At 40.4% G+C, this 22690-nt stretch overlaps 1 protein-coding gene across 1 annotated transcript in view; it reads right to left on the bottom strand.

Annotated features, from left to right (window-relative positions):
- Positions 1 to 645: 645 nt before the first annotated feature.
- The window catches only part of LOC306736654 (polycystin-1-like protein 2), a gene marked incomplete at both ends in the record, with an annotated part of 36077 nt that continues 14032 nt past the window's right edge, over positions 646 to 22690 (bottom strand). Inside the window, 29 exons of the mRNA XM_079218305.1 lie at positions 646 to 795; positions 1306 to 1437; positions 1605 to 1706; positions 2333 to 2543; positions 3780 to 3940; positions 5207 to 5334; positions 6143 to 6276; positions 6508 to 6838; positions 8317 to 8502; positions 9247 to 9381; positions 9462 to 9549; positions 9739 to 9979; positions 11989 to 12223; positions 12558 to 12735; positions 12953 to 13176; positions 13500 to 13699; positions 14200 to 14346; positions 14696 to 14874; positions 15474 to 15575; positions 15676 to 15906; positions 15993 to 16183; positions 16282 to 16396; positions 16667 to 16780; positions 17000 to 17131; positions 19233 to 19379; positions 19632 to 19769; positions 20811 to 20996; positions 21112 to 21254; positions 21381 to 22445. Coding sequence (XP_079074431.1) covers positions 646 to 795; positions 1306 to 1437; positions 1605 to 1706; positions 2333 to 2543; positions 3780 to 3940; positions 5207 to 5334; positions 6143 to 6276; positions 6508 to 6838; positions 8317 to 8502; positions 9247 to 9381; positions 9462 to 9549; positions 9739 to 9979; positions 11989 to 12223; positions 12558 to 12735; positions 12953 to 13176; positions 13500 to 13699; positions 14200 to 14346; positions 14696 to 14874; positions 15474 to 15575; positions 15676 to 15906; positions 15993 to 16183; positions 16282 to 16396; positions 16667 to 16780; positions 17000 to 17131; positions 19233 to 19379; positions 19632 to 19769; positions 20811 to 20996; positions 21112 to 21254; positions 21381 to 22445 — 5726 coding nt within the window. The remainder of the gene's footprint in view (positions 796 to 1305; positions 1438 to 1604; positions 1707 to 2332; positions 2544 to 3779; positions 3941 to 5206; positions 5335 to 6142; positions 6277 to 6507; positions 6839 to 8316; positions 8503 to 9246; positions 9382 to 9461; positions 9550 to 9738; positions 9980 to 11988; positions 12224 to 12557; positions 12736 to 12952; positions 13177 to 13499; positions 13700 to 14199; positions 14347 to 14695; positions 14875 to 15473; positions 15576 to 15675; positions 15907 to 15992; positions 16184 to 16281; positions 16397 to 16666; positions 16781 to 16999; positions 17132 to 19232; positions 19380 to 19631; positions 19770 to 20810; positions 20997 to 21111; positions 21255 to 21380; positions 22446 to 22690) is intronic.

Raw genomic sequence — 22690 nt, 5'->3', positions numbered from 1 at the left:
TTTGTAACTATGGGTCATTTCCTATTGAATCTGAAATTAGACATACATTGCCTCAATAACTGATTTGAAGTCAGCTCATGAAGGAGATTTTGAAGGGCTTTCATTTTGTAATTCAACATCAGAATCTTGATTGTCTCTGAGTGACATCTTGAGGTGGCCTAGTATTAATCTGAAGTGGAATTAGTTTGTAACTATGGGTAAAATGTGTCATACCTACATAAGTCATATACAATTCATTCATTACACAGGATAGATTATAGAATACCCACTCTACAGGAAGGATTATACAACATATAGCATGTATGCAGGTTATATGTAGGCGAGTATACTTTTAGACTTTCATATTTTTCTACTATAATTCAACGGTATGAAAGAGCATTCTGAAAAAGTCCTCTCAGACATTTGACTGGACTCAATCAAGCTTTTGTGGCAGGCCATTCCAAACGGAAGTGTATGCATATATTTTATTTCATTAAATATGTATTCATGGAGTCATTTAGGATGACCTCCCGGTCAAGCAAAGAATAATAAACAACAACAAATGTGGACATTAGTGAATACAAATATAACTAAATAAACCATTGTTCCTCTGTGTTTACTGAGTTGTCAGATGACAGATTTTTTTGTGCATCAATCTAGGTATTGTTAAGGGGTATTTCTGCTTTTATTCAGGGTCAAGCCACCGTCCTCGTTGACATCAGGCCGCCGGGTGTCTTTTGTGTCTTTATGTCTGATCCCAAAAAGACTGCAGATATTCTTCAGCATCAGGTCGACAATCTCCTCTTCGTCTGAGGGCTGGGTAAGTGAGGAGGGATTACAACATCATTTTAGAGTGATAAGACATATTGGAGAGATGCTCTCGACGCTACTCACTGCTGAAGAAATATAATGTGCTTTTGACCCATGATCTCAATTTTTTCTTCTTTTGAGGCGATGGGAAAAACTCCAAATGGGAGTGCAATTCAACTGTGGCAGAGTTACTCACAGACAAAACAGACAAACCCGACAGAATAACAGTGAAACGATGACAATTCCTTTCTCGCAGTGCCTATTTGCAGGTGTACCATTGTTTTTGTAAACAATGGTTTCATGCTGAGAATAAAGAAACGCTGATATTAATCTTGCGGATAGAGTTCTTGGGAAACCCCGAACTGGCATATACGTGAAAAAGCTTTGGCGTATTACCTGAAACATTGTACAGTATTCCTTCAACAATATAGTGTATCAAAACAAATTTCAATTAGACTTTAAATTTGGTCTAAAAACCTGGATTAGTTGCTCAAAATGAATCGGGATTAACGTTACCTTGTGATGTATTTGCTCCTGGTGGAATGCCTCCAGGATCACTGAGAGGAAAAGATTCAGCACCACGAATGCCATCAACACATTACAGGAACCAAATAGTAATCCGCCAAGCACAGGGGTGTCCTCCAAGACCTGGCAAACAGTGCATCAGTGAGACATCAATATCAGTTTGAGCTGATGAGGAACAATCCTTCTTTATGCAAATGGTTATTGATTACAGATTCTGCAGTACAACCATATTATTACTCCGGAAAGTATCTCACATCACAAATCTCTGAGTGGGGGAGGAGCTCACTTACCTCGGCATAGTTAAAGATGCCTATCTGCAAACTAATGATGGTCAGGAGAGCATCCGGCAAAGTTCTGTATGAGGACATCTTCCAGCCATATATCACGTTGGACTAGAGAAGGATCAACAATTATAGCAACGGAGGGACCACTAAAATAATTTCTGTCTTCAGTTTTACAGAAATAAAAAGATTATTTTTGGAGATAATGGACTGAGATTAGGTCCTTTTTTAATTCACTGATCATATATTGCCATTTTAACTATAGAGAACATATACTGTAGGTATATTAAAGTAATCCTCCCTAAGCACTGCAAAATAACTCCAACACACACACACACACACACACACACACACACACACACACACACACACACACACACACACACACACACTCTAGCAGTGGGAAAAGTTCAACTTATTTTACCTTACCTGCTACTCTACTCTCCGTGTTAAATTTAATTGAAAGTTTTAGAGAACTTCATTCACTTTTCTAAAAGTGCCTTATTTGAGCAACGTATCCCGTGAGACAAGACCACTTTAAAATACAATATTATTTCAAGTTTTTTGAGAAAAAAATCCCCAAAACACGCATATATATATATATATATATATATATATATATATATATATATATATATATATATATATATATATATATATATATATATATATTTGTTAAAGCCCCAATTACTTAGATCTTTGTAAAGGGGGAAGGTCTTGGTAAAGGGGACACTCACCGCAACGGAATAGGCCACAAACATGATCACAATGACCACAAGAAAACTGGATATGTCGTTCCAGGCCCGCTGCAGTGCGGCAGTGATCATGTTCATCTTGGGGTTCAGTCTGAGCAGGTGCCACAGTTTGAAGGTGGCCAGCAGTACCAAGAAGGCGATCAGATACTGGAGCACCGAGTCTGCTGCGGCCGTCTCGTAAAAACTGGCAAATCTACGCACACAAGAAAGATTGGAGCAAAACCATGATGTAAAGCCCACTGCACATCTTCTACACTTGTGAGGGCATTTGCTCAGGGGTCTCAAACTTGCGGACCGCGGGCCAATTGCAGCCCGCGAGCCGATATTTTGTGGCCCCCTACTTGACATCAAAGTTTAGTGTTAGTGCGGCCCGCGCGTTTTTCTGAGGTTCACGCGCGCGCGGCCCTGTAAGATAACGTTTCCTGCACGTTTCTATTTATAGCTCCGTGAAAAAAGATTCAGGCCGTTTCTCAATATGCGTTCTTCTCTGTACTTGTGTTTTCGTGGACTCGTAAAACGCCATCAGTCGCGGCCCAAGTACTGTTCCAATTCAAAAGTCCGCTTCTCGCCAAGAACGGTGAAAATGCCCGGATGTGACTTGATCCGCCCATTTCACCGGGCATGCATCAGAGCAGACTTGAGCGTATTTGAGAGAGCCAATATCCCAGAATGCATTTCGGACCAGCAAACGGGGAACAATGGCGGATGAGAAAACTCATAACTGAAAGTTGACATTCTCTGAATACTACCGTTGTTGAGTCACAAAATGTAATTTTAGGATGTTTTCAGGCGAGAAGTTATTTGTTTAAGCATCAAATCTGTCCTCCTTCCTTCCCTGAGCAGACAAAAGTGATCAGTCGGGTAATGTACCTTTTTGGAAGCACATATCTGTGAGAAACCTTTCTCCACTATGAACTCTAATAAATGCAAGTACAGGTCCAGGCTTAGTGATGCCTATCGTGAAGCTGTACTCGGGGTTTCTACTGTGACCTGGATCAGGGTTTCTATACTATGACCTGGTTCAGGGTTTCACTGTGACCTGGGTCAGGGTCAATGTGGCTCAGCTGTGTCAGCAGAAGCGCTGCCAGGTGTCTGGCAAGAAATAGAATAAAGTATAAATGTATTCAGGTTTTGCATTTGTTGGTTCGGTGCAGTTTCAATAAGTTATTTTAAAAAATAAAATGTATTTGCACTGTTAAAAACTATTATAAAAATGTATAGAAACTGCTGGTTGCCTTTTTTATGACGAAAATATGTTATGAATGTAAAAAAAATAATTGCGCTTTCTGTGTGGCCCTCCGATGAGATCACAATACCAGCGGTGGCCCCAAGCCAAATTGAGTTTGAGACCTCTGCGTTTGCTTAACATTTGTTTTTGCAGTCCTGCAAGCTCAAAGCTAAGGTTTAACACAGTGTATGTCAGTCTTACTGGTCCTTGTGGTTCTGGTAGTAGGTCATATCGCGGTTCCCGAGCAGGGTCCTCTTGACGAAGACAGCCACGGCACTCCAGGTCAGTAAGATGATAGTCAGCTCGAGAAGGTTCCACTTGCTCCTGAAGTAAGCCCAGCGCTGCTGCTTCATTATTTTGCCCTGCCGGGAAAAGAGAAGAGATAATTGTCATCTGTATCGGAGCCAGTTTGTGGGCATGAGCATGGTTTTGTTCCATAAATTCTATGAGGGAGAACAATCAACCCTTTACTAAAAAGTCACTTTCAAGCACAAGCACAAGCATTCTACATAATATACTTGTGTTTTCATGAAAACATATTTATCTCATAAAAAGGCTGGGTGTAGATGTTTTACCTTTGCTGGTCTCTTTCAGAATTAGTATTTATTTAACCTAAATTTCATTTTATTCATGGTTGGTTGTCGAGACATTTCCCGCAAAGTGAAATCTGAAACCAATCCCCCCCTAAGGGGGTGAAACTGAGCGATTGTTATATAAAACTGTAAATCATAGGTTGTTTTATGATTTTTTTTTAAATAAAAGCCCAAAACTGTTGTATTTGGATGTATTGGACACCCTAAGTAATATACAAGTGAAATATATGGTTTGGTGCATTAGAAAATGAAAATGTCACAGAGGCAACATTTTTGAGACCTCGCCTGAATTTTCTCTGTACTAAACCCTCTCTAACTTTGTTCTGCTTCACTTTATCAAAGTCAACCTTTGCAGAGAGAGTGTTCACATATTGTGCTATGATTTGGGTTAGAGTTAGACAGCTGCATCATTCCAAAGAAAGTAGTGTAGCCTTTTGTTATAACACCAACATTATTCAAATAGCCCTAGTGGTTGCAAAGATACACCCTTTTTAGTTTGGCTTTGCAATTTTTGAGCAGAGGCCTAAAAATAGGTTGGTTTTTATAGTACTTCTGAGTGGATGTTTGATATCCAAACTTCCAGGTGAACTTCAAAGGTGTGAGATGGCGCGTACATTTGGAATATGTCTGTTCTGCACAACATAATTGGTTGATGCCTTTATTCGCTGTGTGAGCTGAGAAAATTTGCATAGTTTTTTTGCCAAGTAATATGACAAAAGCAACAGTTCATAATAAAATATTTAAACATGAAAATGAATTACGCAAAAAAAAACTAACTGTGAATCCCTGTCTCACAAAACAGTCTAAAGGGGCTGCAAGGAAGGACACACAATGTGACCTTATGGTCTCAGAAATCAACAACAACCATGAATATAAACCCAAATTGCCATAAAAGAAGTGGAAAAGTGTAACAGAGATATCCTTCAATATGTACGAAAAAACTAACTGTGGTAACATAAGGAGAAGAAGATTTAAAAAATCATCTCCAATCCAAGTGAATGGAGCATATGTTGTAATTGTGATGTTAGTGCGCACCTGCAGGAACATGTAATAGAGGATGAAAAGCAGGTATATGATCTCAGCTGCCATAACGAAGATGTGAAGACCACTAGTTGATTGGTAAAGACGAACACTCCGCAGCTCGCTGTGGAACTGAAAGGCTCCTATGAAATTAACAGGAACAATATTGTTAAAAAACTACTGCACCAATGTTTAGGGCGGAAAATTACAGTTAAATTAAAAAGAAGCAACAAAATCTGACAGATTGTTATGACACACAGATTGATGTTTCAATAGCGTTACTATCCTCCTGAACATTCTTTTTTTAAAGGTGCAATATGAAAGATCTGGCCAACATTTTAGTTTAAAGGGACAGTTCACATCATAATCAAAAGTACATGTTGAGTGAGCAGTTTCTTGTCGGAACAGGAAGCTGCTCACAACAAGGTCTTTGGAGTAACCGTGTCAGGATTTCTGGAAAAAGACAGCGCTGTTGAGTTTTTTTAAATGTATTATTTCGCCACTTTGAGCACCACACGCCAAGTGCCCCATAGTCTTATTCTATCAGGCCACTCACACCAGAACAAGATTCTAGATTGATTAAAAAAAAAAGGTCCACAGGTGAGAGGAAAAATATGTATTTTTGATTTTGGGGTGAACTGTTAAATGTACCTTATGTTCTTTATGTATTGTGTTGCTAATGTAAATTAGCATGCTAACAAGCTAGCTTTTGGTTTCTTCCTACCCGCCACCAAAAGATTACTATGCTGGGAGGAAGGTGGACGGTGGCTCCAGCAGACCGACGGACCTCCAGTTAGCAGTTAGCTTGCATTCGATGCGTGAAATGCATGCGGAGCATGTGGTCAGATCTTTCACATTGCACCTTTGATAAATCGGCACCACATCTGCGTCTCTTTCAAAGTCGCGATTGAGTAATGTTGCTCTTTTCAAAGCAAAAACACTCAACCTTACCTACAGCTGTGGTCTCCAGCAAGAGTGTGACGATGCAGAAGAGGTTCACATTAGCATTATAAACGGTGAACTCTACAAAGACCGCCCTTGTGTACATGTCCAGCCATGTATTCCTGAACAGGTTCTCAAGGGTGCTGCAGATGAAGTACACAAGAATAGTTTTACTGAATCTGTTTTCTATATTTATGTGTTGCACTTGTCTTCAAATAGTATTTCACACCAGCTTTCTACATATCTATCTTTTTAATGTAAATACATTGATTGCTAAATAGGTCACCTAACCTTCTTAGCCCGTTGGGGATAGTTTAAACTCACAGTCCAATATGAAAAAGGAAAGATGCATACCATATTGCTGATGTGCATACCTGCTAGCATTTCGTGAATACGGGCCGAGCTCCGCGACATAGCCACCTCCCCTGTAGAGCACCATTTTGCCCCAGATGGGATAAGCCCTGAGCTGAGACTGTGTCTGGTACGTCCACGGCATGGATGTGCTTGTAGAGATATTATCCCTCACAGAGTGGTTCCAGCCAGTGTCATAGGAGCCCATGTCCTCCACCTCCCATGAATATGGAGCATTACAGTCAGGTGCAAACTGGAGCATAGGGCCTGCAGTCTGACAGGAGTTCCTCAGCACTCTCAGCTGACGAAGACGGGCTTTACCCACTAGCTTGGAGTTCCCATCTGTGATGTATCCTGGAACACAACATTGTATTTGTTCGTGGTTTTCTCAGGCAGTGTTTCATGTAGCATTTCAGGTTTTTAGGTCTGTTGTCTCTGTGCGTCCAATGTTTAACCACTTTGGCCAGTTAGACGGGTCGAAGCCAAAGAATTTACAAGGGTGCGTTTTGCATTTGTGTAACATATTCACAACTCACTATTTGACACTTGTTTGTGGTTGTAATGTGGACAGCCTGATCTCCCAGAAATATGTGGAATGACCACGACCTCTTAACAGCAAATTACGTACTGGCGGCATGTAATGTGTTAAAATAACATTTCGGAAATCTTAAAATAATGCCAATGGAATAAGGACCTTTTGTCATGGTGAGCACGGATTAACGCACCCTTGCGAATATGCAACGCTCTACTAATGGTGGTTGGGTGGCATGTGAGGTGTTGCTGTGGTGGCGAGACATACTGTTACCCATTACGTGTCACCGCCATGTAAAGTGCTGTTGGGTCGTGGTCATTTCTTAAATTTTCTTGAGATCACGTTTAATGTCATATGATTGCCATTCTGAACACAAAAAGCACATAATACAGAGTCAGATTGGGTCATTATAGCTCTTGTGCAACACTAGGCTAACATTATTTACCAAGTACCAATGGATTGACCATGTTTTGATCCAATGCTTTTAGTAATACTGTTGGGTTATTTAGCCCAAACTCAAATATGTTTTAGTTTTTTTTTTATCAAGCTCACGTTTTCCCTTAAAACTGTCACAAATGTATTAGTAAAAATAGAAAAAAACTACTCGTCAAGTCAAGTAAAACGACAACCGAACTGACAGAAATTTGGTTGGAATCTAAAATGAATCGGATCAACCAACTGGGGCTACAATCCGGCTTGATTCAGACAGTGTTTTTATGGTTTTAGAATTATGTATCTATCCATCCCCCCATTATCCAGAACCACTTATCCTATTCAGTGTCCATGTAATGTATGTACAACAGGACTTCTAGCTGTAGCTAATTTGTAGACCTTTACTTGACAATTGCAAGATGCAAAGGATGCACATAGTGTTGAAAATCAGGAACAACAGGTGACGTGTAAATCTAAAAAGAGCTTTTTTAAAGGTATATTGTTACCATTCACAAATATACTATAACCCAATAATTTTGTCTGGGTGGAAATCTAAGTCTAATACAATCCTAACCCTAAACAGTCCTTACTACTGGAAGGTAGTAGTACATAACATAAGAACTGAGATACAGCAACTGTGCTTTTAAACAGCTTTCACGCCAACACTCTTTTGGCACAAAAAAGCTGATTTGAGACGAGGCATTGTAAATTGTTAAATAACTGCTTGGGAAAAACTGCTTGGGGTAATAATTCGGGAAAAAACTTTGCTAAAACCACATACCTTTCTTTGCAGCTCTGACACCAAACCATTTGGTTACTAGAATTTAAACAACACGGCTCCTCCTCTGTATGAGGGATGCATTCTTACCTTGATGAACTCCAAAAAGATTACTTAATAATGATGTGTTGGCCCAGGTGAACACATCTCTAAGACTCATGCTGTCTGAGGTCTTGCCACTGAAGCTATCCCTGATGTGACGGTTCAGGAAAAAAGCATTGGGATCTCTCTGGCCGTACGCCACCAGCAGTAGCATCCACATAAACCCCATGTAGACTGCAACAAAAGGGCACATTAGAGTTCATCAAAGCAGATGCTGCAACTATTGAGGATTATTATTCCCACCTGTGATATTTGCAGCTCCAGAACAGTGCATGTTGAGCATGCAATAGAAAGAGTGAAACTATTTTCAAGATGACAAACGACGGCTCCAAATGAAGTGAAAGTAAATATTTTGTTGTATACTATTGACTATCAGTTTGAAATAAGTGGAATAATATATTGTAGTTGGTTTAGTATTTGCTGTTCAAGAACAATGAATGCATGACCCCATATATGAACAATATTCCTGATGACATTTGATAATTTAATATTAATTGCTCAACGTTTATGGGATTTTCAGAAATATTCAATGATAAAAATAAATTCCTGGCGTCTGGGCTGACAATTAACAATAATTATGACTCAAGTGTCCCAGTACGCTACGACAGTGTGACAGTCAGCCAGCATGCACAATAACTGGACCCAGAACTGGACCTAGCGAAATGGAGTTAATTAATTTGATCATCACTCATGCATCTATATTTTAAATAATATGTATTAATCCGTGTGAACTGAACTTTATTAAGCTAGCTCTTGTGAACTCGCACACTGACAGAAAAGTTTAAAAGGTTTGTGGATTCTATGTTTGCTTCGTGTTTGCTGTAGAATGAACGATTGTGAAATGTAATTATTTGCATTGCATTAATAAATGATTCATATACTCTGATTTATGGTCATAGATTAGTGGTTTATACTTACTCAATATTTCTTTGAGGAGGGCAAAGGCTTTCTGTTCCATAATCTGTTTCCTTCTCATCTCCTCAATGTCTGCAGCAGGAGGAGGCTCATAGAGACTGCGATCCCGTGTAACCATTTGTTGCTCCTTACAATCACCTGTGGGTGAAGAGTTATTTGTTTCTTCAGATATTGAACGAATCAAAATAAAGTGTATTCTGGGAGTGCTCATCTTTTACCTAGATTTCCTTCAAACTCCATATTTTGGAAATCATCCTCATCAACTTTCTTTATTGCAAGTGCAAAGAAGACTGCAAGACATAGCACCTGTGGCAAAATACATGAATCACATGTGTTAATGATCTCTGTAGGAGTTTAAAATATGATAATATTGTGAAACTAAGTTTTCTAAAACACAAATAAATTATATTAATAATATAATAATAATGTAATAATTATATTGGAAATACTGAGCTACTAGTGATGTTTGTAGAAGGAAAGCAAACTTCTTCTCACCTTCAATGGCTGAATGACGAGGATACTCTGAAAAAAGGAGATAATCATGGACACCAACCAGCTCACAGAGCGTTGCTTCCCAAATTTCAACCCATAAAGCATCGTGTAATATCCTGCTACAAAGCTGCTTGCGATCACTAGCAGCCAGCCCACAAACACAAACCACCAGGGTAGCCCTCCATGACAGCAGCCCTCTTTCTTCTGAGTACCATCCACATCAGTGCTGTCAGCAGGGCTCAACCTGCAATTGAAATAAAACCATTCACTCAAATACAGCTTTCTTTTGAAGTGTAAGTACTGCATTTTACATGATAGAATAAAAAACATTTTAAAACAATAATAGCCCATTGTCTACAGATTACTCATATTTATACACTCAGCATGAAGCTGTAGCTGGTTAGCTTAGCATAAAGAATGGAAACTGGGGCAAACAGCTAGCCTGGATGTGTCCAAACGTAACAAAATCCACCTTCCACCTTTTTTCTTTAATCGTTGAAAAAATATAAGTTTTTACAGAGGGTTTAACGACATAACATGTCTTGGTAAGAGCTGACTAAATCATGTTCATGATTATTTTGAGCTTCAATCACTGATGTTAAAAACAAGACAATTACAAAATCAGCCTACTATCACCTGAAGAATATAGGGTAAGGGTAAGAGGACTTATGTCTCAACAGGATTTGGAGAAACTTGTCTATGCATTTATCTTCAGTAGACTTGACTACTGTAACGGTGTGTTCACAGGCCTCTGTAAAAAGTCAATCAGAAAGCTGCAGCTGATTCAGAACGCTGCAGCCCGAGTCCTCACTAAGACCAAGAAAGTGGATCACATCACTCCAGTTCGGAGGTCTTTGCACTGGCTTCCTGTCCAACAAATAATTGACTTTACAATCCTGCTGCTGGTTTATAAAGCACTGAATGGTTTAGGGCCTAAATACATGTGTGGTCTGCTGCTACCTTATGAACCATCCCAACCCCTCAGGTCATCTGGTCTACTTTCTGTTTCAAGAGTCAGAACTAAACGCGGAGAAGCAGCGTTCAGCTTTTCTGTCCCACATATCTGGAACAAGGTCCCTGAAAGCTGCAGGTCTGCTGAGACCCTCAGCTCCTTTATATCCAGATTGAAGACTTTTCTATTTACTGTTGCCTTTAATTGAACCAGTTTACATAATTTGTTATCAATTTCTGCATCTCACTACTGCATTTTATTTCTTAAACTGCACTGCAACTTGTATTCTATTTTTTGCTTTTTGACAATTTTTTTGATTTCTTAATGAATGTTCTTAATTGTTTTTAAATCTTGTTTTCTTCTGCATTATGTTTTGATGCTTTTAATGGTTTTATGTGAAGCACTTTGAATCACCTTGTTGTGGAAATGTGCTATACAAATAAACTTGCCTTGCCTTGCCTAACTCTAGCTTAAATACTTTAAAGTGGTATCTCATCAAACTCTCGGCAAGTGAATACGCCCATTTTTCCAAAATGTTGACCTTTTCCATTAAAAATAAATGCCAGCCGTTTTCCAAACCTACTGCCCGATCAGCAATTGGATTCCATTAATTTCGTCAAACAAAGACAATCAATTTGCTGTGACTTGAAAAATATGTGATACTGTGGTGGCAGGGGCGTGGTTAGCGTAGCTGGAGGGGGGGGAGGGGAGAAGCGACTCAGGGAACAGGTGTCCGGATGAGAGCTAAGTGGCCTCAGCTGGAGCAGGTTGTGGGTCTTGCCTACATAAGCCATGAGAGGCACAGTCTGCAGGGGATGCATGTGACAATAAAACAGTTACCGATGCAATCCCACGTGTGCTGTGTCATTGGTGCTGGGGGGGACCCGAGGAAGTAGCAGGATCGTGTTACAGTGGCAATGACACAGCACACGTGGGATTGCGTCGGTAACTGTTTTATTGTCACATGCATCCCCTGCAGACTGTGCCTCTCATGGCTTATGTAGGCAAGACCCACAACCTGCTCCAGCTGAGGCCACTTAGGTCTCATCCCGAGTTGTGGGCTGGGACCATTGTATTCATAATCTGAAAATACAATACACGCAACTTTCTCCAAAGCGGTTACCATTAGCTACTGCCTTGTCATGTTTATAAATAACTGATCAAATGAGAGAAGAGGTGGACATTAAATAAGCAAAAAGGCGAGTAATTATTTAACAAAATCTAAGTAAATATACAGCTTGTAGATAACGGGTTAACACATGCAAAAAAATGTGTTTTTTTGGAATTAGTGTTTGCCGTACTTCTTCTGGGTGAGTTCATCTGGTTTGACGCAGCTGACTGTGAAGAGCTGATCTTCAAGAAAGCCCTTGATGCCCTGGATCTGTTGCAGAGCCCGGCTGTAGCTGTGTGGGGTGGGGAAGCCCGAGGGTCCCAGGAGGCTCAGCTCTTTGTCAATGTGACACAGCTGCTGGTACAGATACTGGCTTTTGTTGCTCTTCTTTTGAATCCCCTCCACTCTTGGCCCAGGACTGCCATCTGAAGATGTGCAGAATGTTGTTAAACAATGTCACACATTTTTATTGGCATTATTAAAAATGCAGGTATGTTGCATGCATAAATGTTTTTTTGTGTACATTATATACAGAACATAGTAACTGTATGTTAGCTCTATGCTAGCGAGCAACAGAAGCACAGACCCTGCGTGTTTGTGTTTGGCTAAAGCAATGAACCAAGTTTCTGAACTTGTTATTCGCCTTCAATCTCTCTCCATTTTTCTCTGGACACTGTACGTTTATGAATTGCATTGTACCAAATAAAGACATAATTATATACAATGTCCCAGTATCTAACATCCACAGCAGATACACACCTGGTAGCATTTTGGGCTGGGCGGCATCAATGGTTTTGTTATTGGGTTTGATGAAGTCCTCCACCACGGACAAAACAGCATTGATATCAACTTGTTGACCAGGCCCAAACTCACACTCTGTGCACGGTATGTTGTTTTTCATGGTCTTTGACAGAGAACTCGCAATTCTTGTGATATCCTGAAAAAGAAAATGTTCAAATACCAAGGTTTTATATATATCATGTAAAATTACATACAATACATATGCAAGAATTTTTAATTATTTATGTATGCATCACTTTTTGGAACATGCACATGTGATGTCATAGATGATTTATATATAATTTGTGTGCTTAAATATTAAGGTCATACACTTCAAATATCTACCAACCACATGAAAATCATGGAGCACCTACCTTGATGACGGTATCTAGAGTGACATTAACATTTGTGGTGGTGGTCGTCTGTGAGAAAGAATTCTCTTCAAGGGCATCTGACTTTTTGGTTTTTCGCTTGCAACAAGACAACTCTCGAGGACGAGAGTTTCTAAAGATGCTAACAATAAGGATATTTATGGGAAACATGATGAGGGAACTCTGAACTCCGATCATGAACTGTTGCCAAGTAAACTCAAAGTGACCTGAAAAAAACAAAGAGCGAGAGACGGAGAAAAAAGACACAGTTTTTGTCATCCACAAATATATGAATGTGTATTTTATCTTAAAATCAGGGCTGTTCCCAATGTCAATTATGTTAACACTCAAAGCTTCTATTGAGGTTATCGAATGAAACTCAAAAGTGTTACAATGTATATTATCACTTCATCACCCAAATTGTTTTTTAAATATTAATTAAGCAATTCGTTGGATTAAATGAGTTAACATGAACACATTGCATCATGGCAAAATTCACTTTTTTCTTCTTTTTTTCGGTAGATTTAATCGTTATGAAAATGTGTTGTACCCAGGTCCATGGTCTGCTCCGAGGGATCAGTTGGGATGCCATAAAACATGATGCTGGTCAGCATAGTGCAGAACAGCAGCGTAAAACAGCAGGAAACTCTCTGAACACAAGTGAAGGTGCTGCTCGGGGGTCGACTGATCACAGAGTACCAGAGGTGTCCGTCATTGAAATCCTTTGTCGTCTTCATGAAGAACAAGTTACTGAGAAACAAGAGCAGCAAGAGGGAACAAAATCACTTCAAACCTTCATGAGCAACCAATTAGTGAGGGAATAGGATCACAACTTTTTTAAATCTCTTTTTAGTCATTCAATCGGTGCCCAATGTTGTTCAATTCAATTCAAATAAATTATTAATCTTTCTGCAACATATATAAAATATAAAACACAGAATATACAGTACTGTGGCCTACTTAGCTCGGTGAGCGTCGATGTTCAGTGATGTGAACAAGTATACTCGACTACTTCAATGGCTCATTTACAGTAGATCTATTCATCAATGGATTGTGTCCTTTGCACTAACAAACAGTAATCAAAAAATGTAAATAAATCTCAGTACAGCGTTATATAACAGAGTTATACAAATATTGCTGTACTTTATTTGTCTCTATTTGATTCTCATCTCATATTTTTACATCCCTGTTGGGGTATCACATTCAGACTTCAATAGTGTGCTTGTGAGTACCATCTTGCTCCCTCTTACCTGAACCTCTTCAAATCCATCTCCGTCGAAACAGGAACAATCTTATCGAGGGAACAATCACCTATGTCTATGGCCAGCCAGGAGTTGCATAGAAAATGCCATGTCTCCTCTGTCTGTATATCATGAACCATGACATTGCCAACATACCTGATCAAAAAAACATCTAAAGAGTGAAAATGCAAAGGCTGTTCCAACTTTTAAATGACATCAAAGGGAAGAGATAGTACACAAAAATGACAAAATTGTTTGCTAAACAGAAATTAAAGAAAATTACAACTGAGTCATATTTGAAGACTGTTCCCTTGAAAAAAAAGTAATCATCTGCAACGTCAGGAATATAGTAAAAGAAGCCATGTTATATTCATTATATAGCATATTCTAGGTCATAACAACTACATTAGAGAACATGCCATGACTTATGTGGAGTATAGCTTCTAATGAGATAAAAAATACATAAATGTTGAGGATGATTTTTTGGGTTTCTGTAATTGCCTACCAGGCAGGATGGCTTCCTGAGTTGTTGTGCCACAGTCTGATGCCCTGCAGGTCTCCCAGGGAGAAGGGTGTAGTTAGCAGGAACACATCCACCGCACCTCTCTCAAACATACATTTCTTCGGGTCCGCCAGATGATGCGGTTCACTGGTTCCCTCTGCACCCAGCAGAGTGATTATCACCTAAAACAGTTTTAATGGACAATTCTAAAACGTAAACATAACCACTTTACTTACATCTATGAAAAGTAATGGAGGGGTGGGGCTAGTGTTGCAATCAGCAAGACCTCCACTTTAACTAATACACATCAGGAAGCCTGAACAAATATTGCAACACAATCATGTAGTGCAATAAATAAAAAATCAAGGAATCAACAAATAAGAATAACTATTTCATTAAGTTGCATTAAATGTCATCAGCAAAGTTCAGGACAATTTCTGTGTGTACACACAAATGCAAATTACATTGTGCCTTCAATAGGTCAATAAGTCAATGTTAAAATGAGCGATGCAATATACAATGTTACAAAATACTATTTTTGTTAATGAAATTGATATTCTCTCAGATTGATTATAAGAGGACAGAGCCAAAACCAAAGCCAAATAGAAATGTAAAAAAATGTGAAAACTAGAAGTTCAATGTATCTATTATTAAACAAAGCTGTTATAATTGTGTGTGCTTTTCAGCTGTCCAGATAAGTGCGAAGGATTTACTCCTGTAACTGTTGGCTCCACCAAATCTAACCATTTAACTATTTGCTGTGAACCGATAACATATTGACCTGGGAGGAAGTGGAGGCTCCTCTCCGATGCCCAGTGCTGACACTCAACAGGTAGCGGTACTCGTCTAAGGGGTCGTTGTCCTCCAGCACAGTTACTTTCACCTGCCAACCAGCCAACAACATAAGGCATGTTTACTTTTTTGTAAATAGGATTACATTTTGGGTAAATAAATTATACTTATGTGCTGGACATATACAGTACCTTGGCGGTGTCTTGAATGTCTTTTCGTCGTGCCCAAACAACCACCAGGAGATAGGCCACAAAGAGTGACCCCACAAAGCAGACGACCACAGGGTTTTCAGCAAAAGTCCCAAACAGCTCAGCTGTGCGTGACGCGTCGACAAGGTTGGGAGTGACGAAGAAGGAGCCCCCAAAGAAGGTGAGGTGGTTGCAGAGGCACTGGGTGACTAAATGTGTGGTCTGAACACCAACCTTGTTCAGGTGGAGACAACATTAACCGTCATTATCGTGTGGGAAACATGTTACACATGGCAGGCAGTTCAAATTGCTGTACTTACCCTGCATCCAAAAGTGCTCCACTCCAATGCTGATTCATCCCAGAATTTACATTCGGCAGTGAAGGAGGTTATTGATAATGTGGCATTGATGGATTTTATACCTGGACCTACAATAGGCCTCACTACAAGATAGTGCACTCCATTGTTTCCCTTTAATTCCTTTGGGTCGAGAAGCCAAGTGTATCTCTCCTCTGTATAAGTCAAACACACAAGTACTCAAGTAATGTATCAAAAAGCATATTTAAAAGGCGTTCAAGTTAAAAACCATTGAAGTAAAGACATGTATTACCTTGTGTTACTCCCTGGTGAGGCATCTCTGTCATTGCAACATTATTTGTTTCAGTGGGGTATTCCATATGACCAAGGAACAGTTTGAAGGGTAAAGGATCTTTTGAAGGCACCATCTTTAAATATAATAGCAACATAGTTGCAGTAAAATTCTCAATGCAAAAGTCGAGAAAAGAAAAAACAATGATCAGAATTTTACACAAAATAGTAGGTTGTATTCCAGATGTACTTCTAGTATTTTCACAATTATCTCAAATATAATTAGTAACAGTAGAATAATGTATGGCTTCAGCAATTGTGGTGGTTGTACTAAGAGTGGCTAGCTAGTCATTTGCTAAAACTGTGGAAATGTGGAAAGTGGAAATTAAAATATATGTTTACTGGACCTTTAACACCAGCGTAGTATTGCTTGAAGGAACGTTGATAACTGTTGTGCTGTAGTTCCCCAAATCCAAAATAGTGGTGTTCACCTGCTCTCCTACAGGCCTTGGTAAAAGAATCTGTGGAACAGGAAAAATGGCAGAAAATATTTCCAATAACATCTACACAGTTGTTGCCATGGGATGTGCACTTCCCAGGACAGGAGGGCTCTACAGTGCCTGATAAAAACAGCCCAAAACATCATTGGTACCAATCTACTGAGCATCAGTGATGTTGGTGAGAGGAGGTGCCTGCAAAGAATAGTAAAAGACAATTGTAACCTTGTAACCTGCACTGACCTTAATATCCTCGCTCAAGTTCTCCACAGGGATGCTGGAGCCATCTTTTCTTGAGAGGGTGAGAGCACCTATTTGACCACTGATGTTCCCTCTCTCATTCCAGGAAAATGGGTTTTTGTATAAACTCAGCATCTGTAAATGTATTCAAAAGTAGGTTCAATCACCGTGAGCAGATCAGACACTTTGAAAAATTGAGAAAAACATGGGATCTAACATGCATCCAACAAGCTTTAATTACTCGATTGTGACCAGGTATTTTACTTTGTGTGGACATCATAGATTTTGATAAAATGTTTGAGTCATGTCGGCTAAAGTTAAGTGTGGGAGGCAGCAGCTCAATGTCTGAGCTGAATTCATGCTGACTGGGCATGGAGTCGAATAACACGTGTTTTTCATCCATAGGTAGGTAGGGTGTTTTGAAAACAGGAAAATGCATCAGTAATACAATTTAGTTTTTATAAACACGAAAAACATAGATTAAATAAAGCATGAACTAATGAAGACCCTCAAGGCAAATTGATTTGTGACATTGGGCTGTATAAAACAAATTGATATACCGGTACTAATATACCAAAGACGGCGAGTGATCCGTTTTGAAGTGCAGAATCTGAAAATCCTGATTTGGGGACAGCCATGGCACACAATACACACACATAAACACAACAGCACTCTTGACTTACTCGTATATCCACTGGTTCATCTGATGGCAATATATTGGAGGGTAGTGTTGGGAGTGAAAATGTGGGGCTGTCACTGTTGGGAAGCTTTATAGTCTCTGTGTGCAACCTTCCCGGTGTCACTCTGAGGGAGAAGATATACACAGACCATATATACGTTAGCTGCTCTTTTAGTTAGTTATTAGTCAGTCGTGCGTTCTATTTTCAAAATATGTATCCCTGGTTTGAATCAATATACACAGCACAGACCCAAATTATTTCAATTGTGGATGTTTATGCCAGAGGTTTAGTCCCCGATAAGGCAGAGACGCATCATTATAAAACCTGTTGCCATCAAAACCATTGTGCGCTCCTTTTTTAGCGTAAGGTGCAGAGTTGCATTGCTCATCCATGTCACACTTGCCCCAGGCACCAATCAAATCCAGTAAGACAGAGGTAGGCTTATCTAGTTCCTTCCTGGTTTGATAGCAATGGTAAAAACTGGATGTCTACTTGAATATTTTTTTTTAAATCCCCCGTTAATCCTGTATGAATGTGCGAGACGAATTGTGCACACATGTTAAATTTTCATCAATGCATTTTTTTTTGTGGTCAAAAGCAACGAACTAACAAACTGATAGACTCCATTAGAATTACCCCATATTTGTATATTTTGTATTTATTTCCCAGGGAAGTACATTTAGGCAGTGGTTACAAATGGTTATCTACAGGAAGGAAACTAGAGAAAACATGTAGCTCACTAATTAACAGGCTGTGTGTAACACCAACACGTTTTAGTGTGCCTGAATTATTTTGGCTGTGTGAAGTAAATTCTAATTAGTCATCACAGATTACAGGGAGTTGCTGCTACAGGCCAAAAAATAGCTAGACAATAAAGTGTGAGTTAGTGCTTTGGACGTGCTGGACGAGCTGTTGCTCCTTTGCTGTAAAGCCAGTGTTAACCTGCTGCTGGCTGTAGTCTTATATTTACCACATAGACATTCAAGGGATATCATAGTCATCTAACTCTCCACCAGAAAGCAATTCAAAGCATTTTGTTATTCAAATTCTGAACTATTGCTTTACATCTATCTCTGAAGAAGAACGTACCTATTTACAAACACACCAATGTGAGCTTGTTGGATGATGGTTGGTGTTTTGTTGACATCTTTAAATGCCAACAGTGCACTCTGTGTATTGCTCAGAGAAAGGAAAAGGGCATCAGAGACGTTTTTCTGCAAAGGATAACAAAGTTGTATGACAAGAGCGAGTTTTTTTTCAATTCCTTTCAGTCATCTTCTAATTTAGACTGCCAATCAGACAAGCTGGATATTCCAGGATGAGTGAAGAATCACTGGCCATGCTCCGGGTCCCAAAACCCATGGTACCTGATGACATTTTAGCACAAGTTGTTGGTAATAGACAATCATATTTCACAGGGGCATGGTCTGTTTGTACTATTAGGGGCTACAGATTACTCAGTGAACTCCAGCCCCTTTTTTCCACATGCTGTAAGGGCTCTTAAAGGGGTGGATAAGTAAATCCCATCGACATGGGCTCTATGGTTAAACACTCACATTGGAAGAATAGTCCAGGATATTGCTTGCTCCCTCCACAATGGTGCTGGCTGCAGCGTGAACTTCATTCATCTTGTCTTCACTTTTGTTCACACTCATGTGGAGGAGATATGAGCTTAGGTTTGCAAACAGTAGTGAAGCCTCTTCCTGAAGATGGTAATCAATTATTGCAATCACAAACATATTTCTTGGAGATTTATGTCAGATGTAACCATTACATATCTCACCTCTAATATCCTGCCTCAAGTACACATATAAAGCACAAGGCTGAGCTAAGGAAGCCCTGCCCTTCTAATTCATTAACAAAAAGCTGTGAACTCCAGTGAAAGCAGCACTTGACTATTTTTTCCCTTCCTATAGTGTAATTTTCTACTAAATGTGTGGCTCAATGGACAGTACCTGAGCAGAGGAGCTGAGCTCAGTGCGCTTCTGGACGACAGCAGCAAGTGCTCTTGCTACCACCTGAACTTCTTTTGGACGGTTGGGCGGAACTTCTTTTAGTGTGTCAATCGTTATGCCCAGCATCTTCTCCCGAAGCTTCAAAAGACAAACACATTAAAACATGTATCATTTATGATACAAATTATTATTATTTTATTTATAGGACTTTTCATAAATAGTTCAAAGTTCTTTCCAAAAAAATTGAAAATAAAAAGTGTAAAGTAAATTTGTCATGTTTTCATCAAGCCAGTCCGGCAGCTCCCCAGTGTTTCCTCTGTTTCCCTGTCCACTTATCTCCTGTGTGTTTCTACCCTGTTTGTCTGTCTGTCAGCAAGGAGGCGTGGCCATCTCTTCCTCCTCCTCCTGGGCAGTGACTGCTGAAACAGCTGGCAGCAATTTGTCATCAGGAGACTGCTCCATATTGACCCGGGTCTTCCTGCCAGTCATCGCGAGATCGTTTCGTTGCCATAGTGGAAGATACGCATTCAGGCCGCCTTTTGGACCCGTGAGCTTTTGTTCTCTGTCCCTGCTCACCCGTACCTTTTTGCCCTAGTGCTCCGGAATCCCTACCTGTACCTGCGATACACTCGCTGACGTCACTACGTTCACTCGTTTCCCCGAAGACCCCAGATTCCACCGCCGCCGGATTCTACCCTCCCCTGTTCTCTTTATTTTTGATTATTGTAAATAAATCCTTTTATTTTCCCAACTTCACCCGTGACTCCCATGTGCTGCATTTGGGTCCACGTTCGGCTTCCCGGCCTTGACAAAATTAAAAATACGGAGACCAATAAGGATAATTAAAATGAGAGAATCAGTAAAGAAAATAAAGATATTTGTAATAATGTGAAGAATGAGATTAGTTGAAAGACAAATTCAATAAATAGGTTTTCATCCAAAGCGTTGAGCTCTACATTGAGCCTGAAGCCACTCATGTAGACTCAGCAGCCTACTAACATGTCCAGCCCCCGTAGACAGCATTGGGATGTGGACTGAAATGAAAACATGGTCTTCACTTGCTTCAAAACTTCAAAAAGTAGAGTGGACAACATGGACAACAATTTAAACCTCTGCAGTCCGAGACTCTCTAGACACTACATCATTTGTATCTATATCTGCAGTGTAATAGGCATATACCTTTTGCCTATCAGCTTTGTTCAATTCATCAGATTGACTGTTCAGTTTATTGGAGACGGAATTGATGAGTTGTCCCATAGTTTCTCCTGACAGCAGACCTTGTTTCTTTAGCTGAGCCATGACATTCTCCACAGAAGCCTTAACATCATCTACTGAAGCGTCTGAGGTCTCTAGGGAAACCAGCACCTGAAAAGAAAAAGGCATTTTGTTAATTGCAGCGTAAAGGTAAATTTGAGCATTGACATGGATCTTGTTCTGTTAGTAGTACCACACTTTTTTAATCATCATCTTTTTGACAAACCGTTGCAGATATAGTGGTGCTAGATACAAAGCTGTTATCTTGTTCAGTTGCTGTGATAATTAGGTTGTAGTTGGAACTGCTGTCTTCAAGAGGAAGGAAAACATACTTCACTTCATTTTTAATACTGCAAAGCAGATGGCTACCTGGCAATGTTAAAACAAAACAATAAGTTAGATGCATATATTTCTGGAAAGTTATTATATAATAATTGAAAGCTAGATAAATCTGTTCTCTTCTCACCTAAGTGTTTGACAATCTGGATTACTTACCCGTATCAGTCTCAATACAATACTGACAGTTAGAGCAAGGAATTTCAGTTTTGCAAGTTATAGTGAAAACATCAAGGATTGTTCCACTCTGCGGTGATATGCTACACTTAAGGTTTTCAAAAGGACCAGCAGTGGTTGGGGTGGTAGTGGTGTCACTAGCAGCAGGTGATGTTGAGGCAGGGATGGTAGTGGTAGGGGTGGTAGTGGTGTCACTAGAGCCAGAGGATGTTGAGGCAGGACCAGCAGTGGTTGTGGTGGTAGTGGTGTCACTGGTTCCAGGGGATGTTGAGGTGGGGGTGGTAGTGGTGTCACTGGTTCCAGGGGATGTTGAGCCAGAACCAGCAGTCCTTGGGGTGGTAGTGGTGTCACTGGTTCCAGGGGATGTTGAGGCGGATGTGGTAGTGGTGTCACTGGTTCCAGGGGATGTTGAGCCAGAACCAGCAGTCCTTGGGGTGGTAGTGGTGTCACTGGTTCCAGGGGATGTTGAGGCGGATGTGGTAGTGGTGTCACTGGTTCCAGGGGATGTTGAGGTGGGGGTGGTAGTGGTGTCACTGGTTCCAGGGGATGTTGAGCCAGAACCAGCAGTCTTTGGGGTGGTAGTGGTGTCACTGGTTCCAGGGGATGTTGAGGCGGATGTGGTAGTGGTGTCACTGGTTCCAGGGGATGTTGAGCCAGAACCAGCAGTCCTTGGGGTGGTAGTGGTGTCACTGGTTCCAGGGGATGTTGAGCCAGAACCAGCAGTGGTTGGGGTGGTAGTGGTGTCACTGGTTCCAGGGGATGTTGAGGTGGGGGTGGTAGTGGTGTCACTGGTTCCAGGGGATGTTGAGCCAGAACCAGCAGTCCTTGGGGTGGTAGTGGTGTCACTGGTTTCAGGGGATGTTGAGGCGGATGTGGTAGTGGTGTCACTGGTTCCAGGGGATGTTGAGGCGGATATGGTAGTGGTGTCACTGGTTCCAGGGGATGCTGAGCCGGGAGCAGCAGTGGTTGGGGTGGTAGTGGTGGTAGTGGTGCCACTATTAGTGCCAGGTCGTGTCAAGGCAGGCCCAGCGGTGGTTGCTGTGTTTTCTTCGGACGATGATGACGATGATGACGATGATGACGATGACGATGATGACGAGGATGATGACGAGGATGATGACGATGATGATGATGATGATGATGATGATGATGATGATGATGTTTGTATGGTATATTTTTTGTAAAAAGGTATGACTGCCACTTTAAAAGGAAAAGGACAATGTGTAGTGTATTATTCAGAAAATGTATGAACACAAAAATAGTCCAGAGACCACTGCAAGAAAATGTACAGA

Source organism: Taurulus bubalis (assembly GCF_910589615.1).
Source record: "Taurulus bubalis genome assembly, chromosome: 5".
NCBI lineage: Eukaryota > Metazoa > Chordata > Actinopteri > Perciformes > Cottidae > Taurulus > Taurulus bubalis.
This window is presented reverse-complemented; position numbering and strand designations above follow the sequence as displayed.